The sequence below is a fragment of the Acipenser ruthenus genome, chromosome 25 (assembly GCF_902713425.1).
Source record: "Acipenser ruthenus chromosome 25, fAciRut3.2 maternal haplotype, whole genome shotgun sequence".
Taxonomy (NCBI): Eukaryota; Metazoa; Chordata; class Actinopteri; order Acipenseriformes; family Acipenseridae; genus Acipenser; species Acipenser ruthenus.
In genome coordinates, this window is record NC_081213.1 from 11,748,780 (window position 1) to 11,762,795 (window position 14,016).

General features: G+C 45.1%; 1 protein-coding gene across 17 annotated transcripts in view; it reads right to left on the bottom strand.

Moving 5' to 3' along the window:
• Positions 1 to 14,016, bottom strand: part of LOC117964035 (sarcolemmal membrane-associated protein-like) — a 100,172-nt gene that overhangs the window by 22,737 nt on the left and 63,419 nt on the right. For 13 of the 17 annotated variants that reach the window (XM_059000478.1, XM_059000479.1, XM_059000477.1 and 10 more), the window contains 5 exons: positions 12,917 to 12,979; positions 10,278 to 10,352; positions 4,474 to 4,533; positions 1,047 to 1,127; positions 636 to 695 (listed from right to left, as the gene is read on the bottom strand). In XM_059000478.1, coding sequence (XP_058856461.1) covers positions 636 to 695; positions 1,047 to 1,127; positions 4,474 to 4,533; positions 10,278 to 10,352; positions 12,917 to 12,979 — 339 coding nt within the window. The remainder of the gene's footprint in view (positions 1 to 635; positions 696 to 1,046; positions 1,128 to 4,473; positions 4,534 to 10,277; positions 10,353 to 12,916; positions 12,980 to 14,016) is intronic. The other 4 variants (XM_059000476.1, XM_059000472.1, XM_059000480.1 and 1 more) reach the window with 1 other exon arrangement.

Consider the following 14,016-nt stretch of genomic DNA (forward strand, 5'->3'; position numbering starts at 1 on the left):
AATGTGTTGGTGTGTCCGGGATGTTTAGGCTACACTGCCTTCAGGAGGAGTGCTTGATCTGCTTCCCCTGACTAATTGGCTGTTAATTGCTTTGAACTCTCCACTGAACCCAGAATAACACAATGTTCTGAGCATCGCTGCGCTACTCATTTCAAAAAGCCTTTGCAATTCACTGGTGTGAACACAAAACAATTCAAATCTGTGCAGAAAATAATTTACCAAAAAAAAAAAAAAAAATGCAAGGAACGAGATCCCTCTTTGTTTGTGTGATGAATCATCAAGTCAATGCCAGAGTTCTCCTAAATGTTCCCGAGAAGAGCGTTTCCCAGTAGAATACCATATATAGTCATGATGGAAAAACTCAGCTCTCCTCAGGAGCTTTTCCACAGCCTGCGAGATATCTGGCTGCTCTATAATCCCAGCATGACTAGAGGAGACATTTTTATTATAACCTGTAGCCAGGTTATAATAAAATAGTAAATAAACATGCAGGTTTGATAAAACAATATATGGAAGTGTGCATGGAATCTACAGGAGCAGAGTCGGAGTACTGTGCACATTGGATTGAGTAAAGCTAGATTCTGGGTTGAGTATCGTTCCGTTAAACTAATAATGGAAATGTAGGTTGGCATTACCTTTTAATAGAGAACCCTTCGTCAGAGATTCATTCAGCTCTTGTTCATCCATTTGACCGTCTGCAACAGAAATGAAAGGCTTAGAGAGAGCTGGGACAGGAGGACACAAGATCCACACTCAACATTAATGTTAAGTTTTACTTCTCAGTTACAGTTTGGTTGAGATGAACATTAGGTAAAATATTTTAAATATTTCCAACAAATGCGTCATAAAATCGGAACTGAATTAGAATCAGTCACATTATCCTGCTGACATCTATAATTGTTAGATCATAGCAAAACTATTTGTTACTGTACAATTCAAATGCTGCACAAAAAGTAGCAGAAAAAGATGAAAGAATTGATGATAAACTACAATGCAATTCAAACAATGTCTATTCGTTTAATAACAGGAGAAATTCTGCACTGTACCTGTAGTGTCGTCGCTGCTTTTATCCTTGCTGGGACTGAGTGTGTCTGACATGTCCGATTCCTTTGCATCTACTTGGTTTTCTAAGGAGAGATAGAAGACACCACTCTGAAGGGGTGGCCAGCTCTGTAACCTGATCTGGGTTGCCAGGCTATTATATTTCACATTCACAGTTTTACCGTTATCAAACAGAGTGCTATCCACGCACATAGGAGTCTTTTAAAACAGACTTCTCTTCCCAACTTTGTTTTTTTTCCCCTCCTGTTGTAATGAATGGTTTCTCCCTACTTGTTACAGATTCTGTGCTTCTATTCACCACACATGGTCACATATCCGATCTTCACTTCCAATGGGGAATTCAGCTGCATGTTAAAATAGTTCAGGGAGCTCAGCTATTTCCCTGCCAGTTGGACGCTGATGCAAGAACTAGTTGTTCACAAAGCTAACCCACAACAGTGCCCCATAAGAGCTATGCTTTGAGAAAAGTGGAGACCCTGTTTATTCCATACAGGGATATCAGCGCCAGAAAATGGAACTAAAAGAATAGTAGCAGAAATTAAATTGCAGAGGACCATTCACTTCATTGTTGAAGTCTTTTTATACAGTGTTTTGTTCTATTAGCCATATACCACTGTACTAGTACTGTACATATACATACAATGACTGGAGCATTTCTCTCTGGTTTTACCCTGACCCCTTAGCTTAATAAATATATTTTGTTTCCCTGAGTAGAGAAGCATCCCAACTTGGGTCTGCAGACATTCAACATGGTACCAGATCCTGATGAAAACAATTTTGGGAGGATAAAAAAACAAAACTAAACTAAAAAAACAAAAACACACACATGTACCACTGAGCTGTTCTACATCTGGTGTTATCACTGCACGTCTGATATGGAATTTTTATTTAAAACTTGTGTGTTTTCAGATGGGGAAAATGATCTGTTCAAGAGAGAGCTGAGGGTTGGAGTAGGGCAAAAAGAGCAACAAATGTTCTGAATGCCTACAAAATGAATAACATTCAGGATCCTGATGCCACTCAGCTGTATTAACATTTGTTTTTGTAAGGAGAAAGCTATCTCATCTTTTGATTCCAACTAATAAAAGGGGAATCAAATTGCACAAATAAAAAGTGGCGTTTGAACAAAGCCCAGCAGAGATGGATCATCATGAAGTACAAACTGACTGCAAACTGTCATCAAGAGATCCGATTGCAGCTCGGGATTTCACTGTCACCTATTAGGTTTGATGATGGGAGAAGCACAAATCATACCATGCTGAAAGATCGAAACAGGTGATGAAAGTTTTATAACCATACGTTTGGCATTGTAAGTGTTAAAGAACTGTCCTTGTACAGCATCTTGGAAAACTGCATTAGAAAATCTTTTTTTGGTGTCACCCAGTTCTTGTAACTCAGGTGACAGAGGGCTTGAGAAGTGTACTAAAATAACTGCCCCAGTTAGAAACGCAAGCCCCTGTGCGAGTGAGATACCAAGGGAATCTCCAGCACAGACATATTGCAATACCACATGCAATAGAATACTTTACCGGAGAAACGCACAGGACACGTTTAAATTACAGATCAACTACAGAAGATAGGTGCTTTACCTGCATGTAGTGGTTACCATTTACTAATATTCAGTACATGCACTTGGGATGCAATTCAGTGGCAGCGAGGAACCTTATACATTAATAATATTCAAGTTATTTTCCTAATCATATAAAGTTGTAAAACCTAATTTGCTGGATAAGATTAAATGCATTTGTGCACTTAAAATGACTACGGTACACCTTTTCTAGAGTTTTATTTTATTTTTTTCCCCCACTATACCCTAGCTTGTAGAGCACCCAGGGATCTGAACCGGATTTTTTGGCTCTGGTTCTGAAAGTTCTGAACGGCTGATTGAACGAAATGAAATACCGGTAATACCAGTTCATTTTTTTTTTCTAGCCAAGTAGGCTATTGTACTGGTGTTCATAGGTCTTCATTTTCTCGAATTAACGGTGTGCCAAGTTATCTGTCTGTATCATAAATGCACTTACTTTCTGTCTATACAAACAATGCCTATGTTGCAGCCTTAAAAGAAAATAACAGCAGTCCTCTGATTTTTTCTTTTCTCCGTTGCAACTCTTTTTTGCCTCAGTTCGAGTTCACAATTTTTTTTTTTTTTTTTTAAACAATTCAAAACAGTGACATTTCCCAACACTCTCGGTGGGTTAGCGTCCTACATTCAACTCAATAACTTAATGCGATGTTTGTCTGAAATAAACTCTGCAGCTAATCGAGATCATGGCTCCATCAAATATGCCACTTTTCAACTTTGTGATGCTTTTAACTTAATAAAAACAAATGTCCAGGGCTCTACACATCTGCCATATATTTGAAATGTAATACCAAAAAACTTTGAGACAAACATCTTCAAAGCATTATATATTTACCATAACCTACATATTTCTTATGGCAAAGCTACTCTGTTTTAAACAGAAGATATGCAGAAAACGATCTTCTCCAATTAATAACGTATGAATTAGATTATTAAGCAAAAAGGGGAACATTGTTGTCATCGGTATGCACGTTCCACAGTAAGACATACAACAAATGTAACATGTACACACGTGCAACTTTTCTACACACTTCTTTTGGATATAACAATGAATATGAAACACTAACAATTAAATCATGAATCGGTAAAAACCTCCGATTATTAACAAAGCGCTTCACTTGCCACACATACCTGTACAGCTTGTTTTCTGTGTACATAAAACTTAATAAGTTAAGAGTACCAGTTTATTTTGAGTGAATACAAGACTGTTCACGTTACGTGGACCCAGCATGTAGCCGCCGCAAGGTGGAAGCCTGAACGCAAGGCAAATATAGTGCGATTTAAATTTTGATTCTGGCTGCTCTCAAAAAGCAAGCTAAATGTAATGATGAATTTCATTAGCTGGCTGTGATGTAATGTTTTGTCATTGACCACTGAGGTGCAAGGCCATGGGAAGTGCGCTTTTTTCAAATTATTGTATTTTTGAAAACAATGGAGAGAGACAGAGAGAACAGGCTGAAAGGGAATGAACAAAAAAAAAAATGTTATTAACCGATAAACAAAACCTTGAATATCGTTTTTGTTCCAGAATGTAATAAATGAGTTGTTTCGTTTTTTGCTTGTTCCATGAAAAATATATTTCATGGAACAAGAAATATATTCGAATCCTTAACTTAAAAAAATCATTTTTAATGCCCAATTGAGCCTGATCCAATTGCCTTGTATATTAACATTAAAATATAAAGCACATTCTCTCTGTTGTTTCTGTATTCAAACACTCCTAAATATTACCAGTTTGCTGGTCCATGCAGATTTCCCCCTTAAACGCATCTTAATTGTGTTTCACTTCACAGCAGTCATTAAAAGAAGTTCACTTCACCACAAACCTTTCAAAAGCTTGGTTTCTTCCATAACTTTCATCAGATGCCCATCGTCTATAAGCTTGGCTGGTGGAAGAAAAGAACACTGATGATGTTGTACGGGACGAGCATTTCTATGTACATGCCTCTCTAAAGTTAACTATATGCATCAGCTTTCTCAGTAGCGGTAGGACTTAGAGCTGTTAACTGATTGTACTCAATAAGCTTAGGCTTGAGAAGCTGGTTTATCCCCTTCTCCGAGTTTATTTCAGTTATACTCTTCGGAGTAATTATTATTATTATTATTGTTTTAGGATTATATATTGTTTTTACATTATATATTTCCTTCACGCTTTGCTTCGGCATCGCGTTTCTTCGGTGCTCGACGCTTCGGCGTTTGACGCACGCACTCCGGTGCTCGACGCTTCGGCGTTCGACGCAAGCACTTCGGTGCTCCTCGCTTCGCTCTACTGCTCGTCAGTGCTTGCGAGTGCTAGGCACGATGTCTGGGTTTCACCGATGCATGACCTGCCAGGCCAAGTTGCCTGCCAGCGATCCACACGAAGACTGCGTAGCATGTTTGAGGCCGGACCATGCCGCATCTGCCCTGGCAGATAGGGCGTACTGCCATCTATGTGCGGGCTTCCAGACACGCACCCTTCGCCAGAGAGCAAGGAAGGCGGTTGGGGGTCGTTCCCCATCCTCTGGGTCGTCCCATACCATCTCGGCCCCACCGTCATCTGTTTTGACGCCGCCGGTGACGTCACAGCTCCCCCGGAGCCCACCCTCCCAGCTTACAGCTGGTCAGAGGTCCCCAGCCAGGCGTGCTCGGGAACGTTCCCGCAGTCCCTCCTCTCGTGGGGCACGTCCCCGTCGGGAGTCTAGGTCGAGATCTCGATCGCCTCGCCGTAGAAGGCACTCTCGCTCCCCTCGAAGGGGCAGGCGACATCAGGACACATTTGGAGTGGCTGAGCTCACCTCCAAAATGTCACAGTTCATGGAGGTCATGATGGGACAGCAATCCCTCCTCGTGACCCTAGCGAATGTGGCGCCTCGGGCTCCAGAGCTAACAACCAGGCCCATCGCTAGTCAGCCGGTGGTTCCTCCACCAGTGCCTCATGGCCAACCCCAGGAAGTGTGGGACGTCGATGCTGTCTCAAGGGACGCGTCCGATGCAGAGCCACTATTTGAAGACGGCACGGAGCCTGAGGTGGCATCCCAGCACTCTGGGCAGGATGACCCTGAAGTGCTGGATACTAATGACCCTATGTGGTCAGTGGTGGAGAGGGCAGCTCGTCACTTAGGCGTGGACTGGCCTGCGTTAGAGCCAACATGACGCTCTCTATTTGAGTCGCCGTCAGCTCCGCCCCTTCAGTCCAGGATGCTACCGGCATTCCCTGATTTTATTAAGGAGGTGCAGTCCACCTGGGGAGCCCCGGCCTCCGCCCCTGCAACTCGCAAGGCTTCGGCCTTCACCATGCACGGGACGAGCTTAGCTGGGTTAGCGTCCTTCCCACCAGTGGGCGCTGCGTTCGCCGCGTTGGTAAAGGCGCCAACATTATCGAGGCTGGCTAAGGACCCCTCCTGCCCTAACAGGCAGTGTAGGATTACGGAGGCCCACCTAAAAAAGGGGTACGCCGCGGCTACAGAGGCAGTTAGGCTGTCTAACGTGGCCAGCCTCCTGACGGTCTACCAGGCGGCGCTCATCCGTGATCTGCCTGAGTGCCCATCTGTTGCCCTTAAGACCGAGCTGGGTGCAATTGCGCAGCTATTGGTTAAGCTGGCTCAATTGAATGCGCGAGCACAGGGCAGGAGCATTGCTTCTCTTGTGGTGGCAAGAAGGCAGCTCTGGCTCTCGCAGGCGTGGGTACAGGAGCCTGTTAAGGCCCCATTGCTAGATGCTCCGATATCACCGGGGCACACGTTTGGCCCAGCGGTTGAGGAGATGCTGCAACGCTCTGTCAAGGCGCGTGAGGCGTCACAACAGTTGGCAAAAATGTGGCCAAGCAAACCCTTCCAGCCAAGGCGGCCATAGGAGCGCCAGTGGCGCAGGGCACCGCCGCAGCAGCAGGCACAACCACAGGGCAGTAAAACCGCCCCTTTGGGTGTATCAGCACGCAGCCAACCCGCGTTTGCAAGACCGCAGCGCGGAGGGTGGCGCCTTAGAGGAGGTGGCAGACCGCGTCCTCGTGGCTCTGGCCAGGCCCCTCGTGAGCGAGCGCAGCCTAAGCAGCCCTGAGAAACCCAGGCAGGCGTTAACCCACCCCTACACTGTTCCACAGCTCCTGTTCTGGCAACAATGCACCAACGACATCTGGGTGCGCAAAATTATATTCACCGGGTACACCCTTCAGTTCCGGTTAAACCCCCCCCCCCTTCAGGGGAGTGGTGGTAACTGCAGTGAAGGACTCGGTTCAGTCCTCAGCTCTGAATGTGGAAATACAGGCATTGCTCAAGAAGCGTGCCATTCAACTAGTAGACCCTGCTCTGACCGACCAGGGGTTCTACTCCAAGTACTTCCTAGTGCCAAAAAAGGGCGGCGGGCTCCGCCCTATTTTAGATCTGCGAGTACTGAAAAAATACCTACGGGTGTTGTCATTCAAGATGCTTACGCACAGGCACATTGTCAAGTCTGTCCGGCAGGGCGACTGGTTTACCACCGTAGACCTGACAGATGCGTACTTTCACGTTCCCATCTGTCCGGGTCACAGGAAGTATCTACGATTCGCATTTCAGAGCAGGGTCTACGAGTTTTGTGTCCTGCCATTCGGCCTGTGTCTAGCTCCTCAAACCTTTTCGAAGTGTATGGATGCCATTTTAGCTCCCTTGCGGGCTCAAGGTGTCCGACTGCTGAACTATCTGGACGACTGGCTCGTCTGCACGCAGTCAAAGGAGCAGTTGGCACAGCACACAGTGATGGTTACAGACCATCTTCAGCGGCTAGGTCTGAAGGTCAATTCAGAAAAGAGCCGCCTCGTGCCGAGCCAACAGACCGAATTCTTGGGTCTGCATCTGGACTCTGTGTCCATGGAAGCGACCCTGTCGACACAAAGTGTTGCCTCGCTGGAGCGGTGTCTCTCCCTATTCAGGTTGAGAGAAACAGTCAGCATGAAGCTGTGTCAGCGCATGCTGGGGTTGATGGCTGCCGCCTCGCAAGCCCTTCCTTTGGGCTCACTACACCAGAGACCTCTGCAGGCCTGGTTCAATGCCTTCGCGTTGCATCCGCAGAGAGACAAACACCGCAGGTTGAGGGTATCCCGAACCTGCTGGGAAGCACTGCGCTGGTGGAAAGTTCCGTCGAACATCCGCCAGGGCGTACGCTTGGGTCCCATCTTCCGAAGGGAGGTTATTACGACCGAGGCTTCCAACCAGGGTTGGGGAGCAGTCTGGAACGGGTCGGGGACTCGTGGAGTGTGGTCAGGACCCTGGAGGTCGGCCCACATCAATGCTCTGGAACTCAGAGCGGTGAACCTCGCCCTTCGGCACTTCTTGCCAGTGCTTCTAGCACGTGTTAGTGTGGTCAGACAACACCACGGTAGTGGCGTATATCAACCGCCAGGGCGGCTTGCGGTCCCCCAGTCTTCACCAGATGGTAACACGGCTGTTGCTTTGGGCACAACCGCGTTTAGCCTCTCTGCGTGCGGTTCACCTACCGGTCAGAGTCAATTATGCAGCGGATCTCCTGTCCGAGGAGGTCCTCTTGCAGGTGAATGGCATCTTCACCCTCGGGTGGTAGAGCGCATTTGGGAATGGTTCGGCACAGCGCAAGTCGATCTCTTCGCTTCGCGAGAGACCACGCACTGTCCCCTATGGTTCTCGGTGAAGGACCTCGACAGCCCCCTAGGAGTCGATGCACTGGCTCACGAATGGCCGCCAGGGCTCCTGTATGCATTTCCACCGATTCCGATGCTCCCCGCCTTCTTGGAGAAGGTCAGGGTAGAGCAAGCGACAGTGATTCTGATCGCTCCTCGGTGGCCTCGGAGAATATGGTTCCCGAGTCTGGTGCAGTTGTTGCACGGTCGCCCGAGGGAGCTCCCTCTGGCGGACCTGTTGTCCCAAGCCCAAGGAGGGCTATGGCACCCAAACCCCAAACTCATGCAGTTATGGGCTTGGCCCCTGAGCGGGAGCGCCTGTCAGCCTTAGGGCTTTCGACGGCGGTTATATCGAGTATTCAGAGTGTGAGAGCGCCCTCTACTAGGTCACAGTATGCGTATAAGTGGCAATTGTTTCAAAGTTGGTGTATGGCTGAGGGCCATGACCCGGTCTCCTGCCCTATGGCAGTGACATTACAGTTTCTGCAGAAGCTGCTAGCTGAGGGGAAATCTCCCTCTACACTTAAAGTGTATTTAGCCGCCATTTCGGCTTGCCATGTACGCATTGACGGGTTATCACCTGGTTGCCATTTTCTGGCATCTCAGTTCCTGAAAGGCGCAAGACGCTTGCGGCCTCCAAGGACGACCAGTTTACCGTCATGGAGCCTTGATGTGGTGCTAGAAGCCCTTACCAAGGCACCGTTCGAGCCTCTCCACAGTGTGGATATGAAGTTCGTGTCTATAAAGACTGCGTTTTTGCTATCAGTGGTATCAGCAAAACGCGTGGGCGAGTTACATGCACTTTCGGTGCATTCATCATGTACTCGTTTCGCAGGAGACGGTTCTAAGGTCTCCATGCGTCCAAATCCGGCCTTTTTACCCAAGGTCATATCCCCGTTTCACATGAACCAACCAGTCGAGTTGATGGCGTTCCATCCTCCTCCTTTTTCTTCCCCAGAGGAAGAGCGGTTACATATGCTCTGCCCTGTGCGGGCATTGAGGTGTTATATTGACCGCACAAGGACTGTGAGGCAAACAGAACAGCTGTTCATATGCCATGGTTCTAAGACTTTGGGTCAGCCATTGTCTAAGCAACGCCTTTCCCATTGGATAGTGGATGCTATTCAGTTAGCATATGATTCTATGGGCCTTCCGCCACCAGGGCAGTTGAAGGCACATTCCACTAGGGGTATGGCAACATCCTGGGCCCTCTTTAGAGGGGTACCGATGTCTGACATTTGCGCTGCAGCCAGTTGGGTTACACCGCATACTTTTACGAGGTTCTACCGGTTGAATGTACTGGAATCCTCTGCTCCGTCATTTGGAGCATCTATGTTACACTCTATGACGCCTCAGGTTGCGGACGTGTAGTGGTTGACAATATGGTGCGACTATTCCACCTTAGGACAGGTGTCATTGCGAGCATAGACGCTGAGGCGCAGCTCCGCATATGCGTAGATGTACTGCCTACGCAGTTGCGTTATGACGTAAGTCTGTCCTACTGCCGAGAATCCTCCCTCGCGACGGCTTGGGTACACTGTTCCCATACCTTGATGTTCCCATACCTTGAAAGGGAACGATAGGTTGCGGATGCAACCCCGGTTCCCTGAAAGAGAAAATAACCATCAAGCCGCGTGGTCGCTCCGGAAGCCTTCACGGCCTGAAGGGCAAAAGAGGAAGTGACTCTCCGCGCGTTGCGTATAGTAAGCTCCCAGGGGGGTGGGCTTACACGACAGCTTGCGCGGAGGCCTATCGGCAGCTTTGACATAAAGCTCAGCCAATCCCTACTGCCTGACGGCAATGTCCCATACCTTGATGGTTATTTTCTCTTTCAGGGAACCGGGGTTGCATCCGCAACCTATCGTTACTGGTTCTTAAATTCTATGCCCCTAAGGTAGGAACAATGAATTAATTTCCTTTAAAACCACTAGATAATCCAGGACTACAAATGGCTATTTCAAATCAGATGGAAAAGAGATGACAAACTGTTCAGCAATTTCGTGCTGTGAATCAAATTACCTTTGAGTCTTTCAGGACTACTTAAGAAATTTTCTTCTGCAGTTTGATTGTTTTCTAGATGAGCTTCAATAACACCTAAAAAAGAAAAACAATAAAACATAAAAAACGGGTAATATTGCATTTATAAGAACATAAGAAAATTAACAAACGAGAGGAGGCCATTCAGCCCATTTTGCTCGTTTGGTTGTTAGTAGCTTATTGATCCCAGAATCTCATCAAGCAGCTTCTTGAAGGATCTCCATTTGTGACCCCTGGTCCTTGTTTCTTTTTTCAGGTCGAAAAAGTCCCCTGGATCGACATTGTCTATACCTTTCAGGATTGAATGCTTGAATCAGATCACAGTGTAGTCTTCTTTGTTCAGAACTGAATACATTCAATTCTTTTAGCCTGTCTGCATACGACATGCCTTTTAAACACGGGATAATTCTGGTTGCTCTTCTTTGCAGTCTTTCTAGAGCAGCAATATCCTTTTTGTAACGAGGTGACCAGAACTGAACACAATATTCTAGGTGAGGTCTTACTAATGCATTGTAATGTTTTAACATTACTTCCCTTGATTTAAATTCAACACTTCTCACAATATATCCGAGCATCTTGTTGGCCTTTTTTTATAGCTTCCCCCCATTGTCTAGATGAGTCAGTATAAATTCCTAGGTCTTGTTCATAGATTCCTTCTTCAATTTTATTATCTCCCATATTATATTTATAATGCACATTTTTTTTGCCTGCATGCAGTACTTTACACTTTTCTCTACTAAATGTCATTTGCCATGTGTCTGCCCAGTTCTGAATGCTGTCTAGATCATTTTGAATGACCTTTGCTGCTGCAACAGTGTTTGCCACTCCTCCTATTTTTGTGTCGTCTGCAAATTTAACAAGTTTGCTAGGGCTCCCGAGTGGCGCATCCAGTAAAGGCGCTCCTCGCAGGATGTGCTCTATAGCCTGGAGATCGCTGGTTCGAATCCACGCTATGTCACAGCTGACCGTGACCGGGAGTTCCTAGGGGGCGGCGCACAATTGGCTGAGCGCTGCCCGGGTAGGGAGGGCTTAGGTCGGCAGGGGAATCCACGGCTCACCGCGCATCAGCGACCCCTGTGGCCGATAGGGCGCCTGTGGCTCTGCAGCGGAGCCGCCAGATCTGTGTTGTCCTCCGGCACTATAGGTCTGGTAGCATTGCTGTGGATCTGCAGTGCGAAAAATGACGGCTTGGAAGGAGCACTTCGGAGGACGCGTGTTTCAGCCTCCGTTTCCTGAGTCGGCGGGGGGGTTGCGAGCGGTGAGCCGGGGATACAGATAATAATTGGGCATGCTAAATTGGGGTGAAAACCGGGGTAAAAATAATTGGCGACGACTAAATAAAAAAAAAAAAAAAAAAAAAAAAAGTTTGCTTACTACACTAGAATCTAAATCATTAATGTAGATTAGGAATAGCAGAGGACCTAATACTGATCCCTGTGGTACACCACTGGTTACCTGGCTCCATTTTGAGGTTTCTAATACACATCTTAATAGTTCTAATCAAGGCTTTAAAATACATTGCATTACCTCTTGGCATTAGCAACCTTATCACCTTATCACTGTTGTGTTGAAATGATTTGCTTTTTTCTACTCATTCGGGATACACAGATGTTTCAACACAAAGCTATATGTGAAATGCTTTTGTATTCTTGTGGTCCAGTTCAGACTCACTCCAATGAGCTGGCTGCAGTCAGACCATGTCACCCACAGCACAGCTAGTAAGAACAGGACAGTATTTAACAAGAAATGTTACATCTCAAATATTTCCATATCCAAGTAAAAAAAAAAAAAAAAAAACCCTAGTGAAAAGCCTAAAGCATTAAGATGGGAGAATACTGAGTTACCACTCAAGCCTACTTTGTGTTGCAATTCAGGCAAAGTATTGTACCAGTGTTTTGTAACAACCATTACATGAGCATTTATGGTTTTCAATGACTGAGGAAATATTACAGGTTAATTACTTTGTACAGTTAGGACCTTGCATTTCAGACTGTTTTAAAATACTACCCAATAGCTTATTAAATGCAAACATTAAAATTACACCCTATAATATGCAAATGAATAAACTTGGCAATCAACTACAGAGTTAAAACTAGCACAGATCTTGAGAATTTAGTCAGTTTCAAAAAACACAAGTTGTTAAGGAACCAAAAAAAACAGGCATCCTCTTGCTTCAGTTCTTTTGTATTGACATGTTAATCCTTTTGTCTGCCAGCACAACCAGGACTAAACTAAAAATCACTGAGATAATTACATTGAAAAGGTCCTTGGAAGATGCAAACCCTATACATGCAATAGCACAATACAAGAACACGACCGCCGCTTGCTGAAACGGTTTCAAGTGTCTAGTTCTTTTTTATTTCTTATGAAGTAGGCAGTATCCTGCATTTATTTAAAAGACAACACTGCACACAAAATAAAAATGGGATATAGCCAACAGCGTCACTAATAATGATGCTTTAATATCTATACAGTAGATGCATTACAAGATAAAACTACACAGAGGCATAACCTCGTATAACGGTCTCCCTCTAAATTTAGAGGACAAGCTGTAAAGGATCTCGAGAATTGGTCTTGACAGACCAAGACATGGCCAGTAGCTTCAGAGCATATTCACTTACCTTCCAAACTGGAGATCTTGTTGTTATGTGTGGAATCTACTGGGCCTTTCAGCTGCTTTACCGCTGTTGAAGGGGGGGAGAAAAGCAAATGCTTAAGACATGAAACAAATTAATAAAATAAAAGCACAATTAAAAGATGTGTGTATGTGGCTGCGTGGAATATTTATGGAATAGTACAATATTGTAATGAGATGAGTTCATTTACATTATACAATATTTATTTGAATACTGAAATACTACAGGAAATGTAGAGTTTTCTTCACAGGCAGGACACATCTGTCTCAAACGGAATATCCTATTTGAATCCTAATTTCTATTATAAGATAATTGCAAACTGACAAAACTAAAAAACAGTGACATGTAGGTAAAAGTAAAGAACCAAAAAAGCTTAGTAAAAATGCAAAATAATTCACTTACATTTTTTCTCAAAATAAACATACAAACCCTAAAGCAAACATGAGCCATTTTAGTGGTTTGGAATAGATAAACCAGGTATGTTTGTAACCACACACACATTACAACACAGGACAAGGCAATGAAAGAGAAGTTCACCACAACCTACTCCCACACCTCCTAACAAACACCCATGCATAGTTTAAATCAAACCCATACAAACAGGCCCAAATATCTTGCATTCAATAGCTCAGCCTCACAATACCCATTAGTTGCTAGGGGGAGCACTGCAAATAAGTAGCGGACACCTGTCATTTTAACATTACATGTAGCTAAAAATTTCATCTCTTCATTATACTGTCAGGAAGGTTTTCCATACAGAGTATACTAAGGGGAGGCCTTGAACAATGGGTTTTCTGTTTGTTAGCAGCTCTGACTGTATGACAAATGGATCTGAATCATTTATCCTGACCTCGGATTGCACTAATTATACAGTGTTCTCCACAGACTGCTTTATGATGACAGGCAGACAACAGAACGATTTTGGTCAACATGATAAAGATTTAGTCGAGCTAGTTTATGATTTCCCAGCAGTCACTTTCTAATGCTGAATGAAAATACATCACAGTGCAGTAGACCTACTGATTCACAAGAATGCCTGTGCATCCAATAATCTTAAAACAATAGCCTTTCCTCATTTCAGTTGG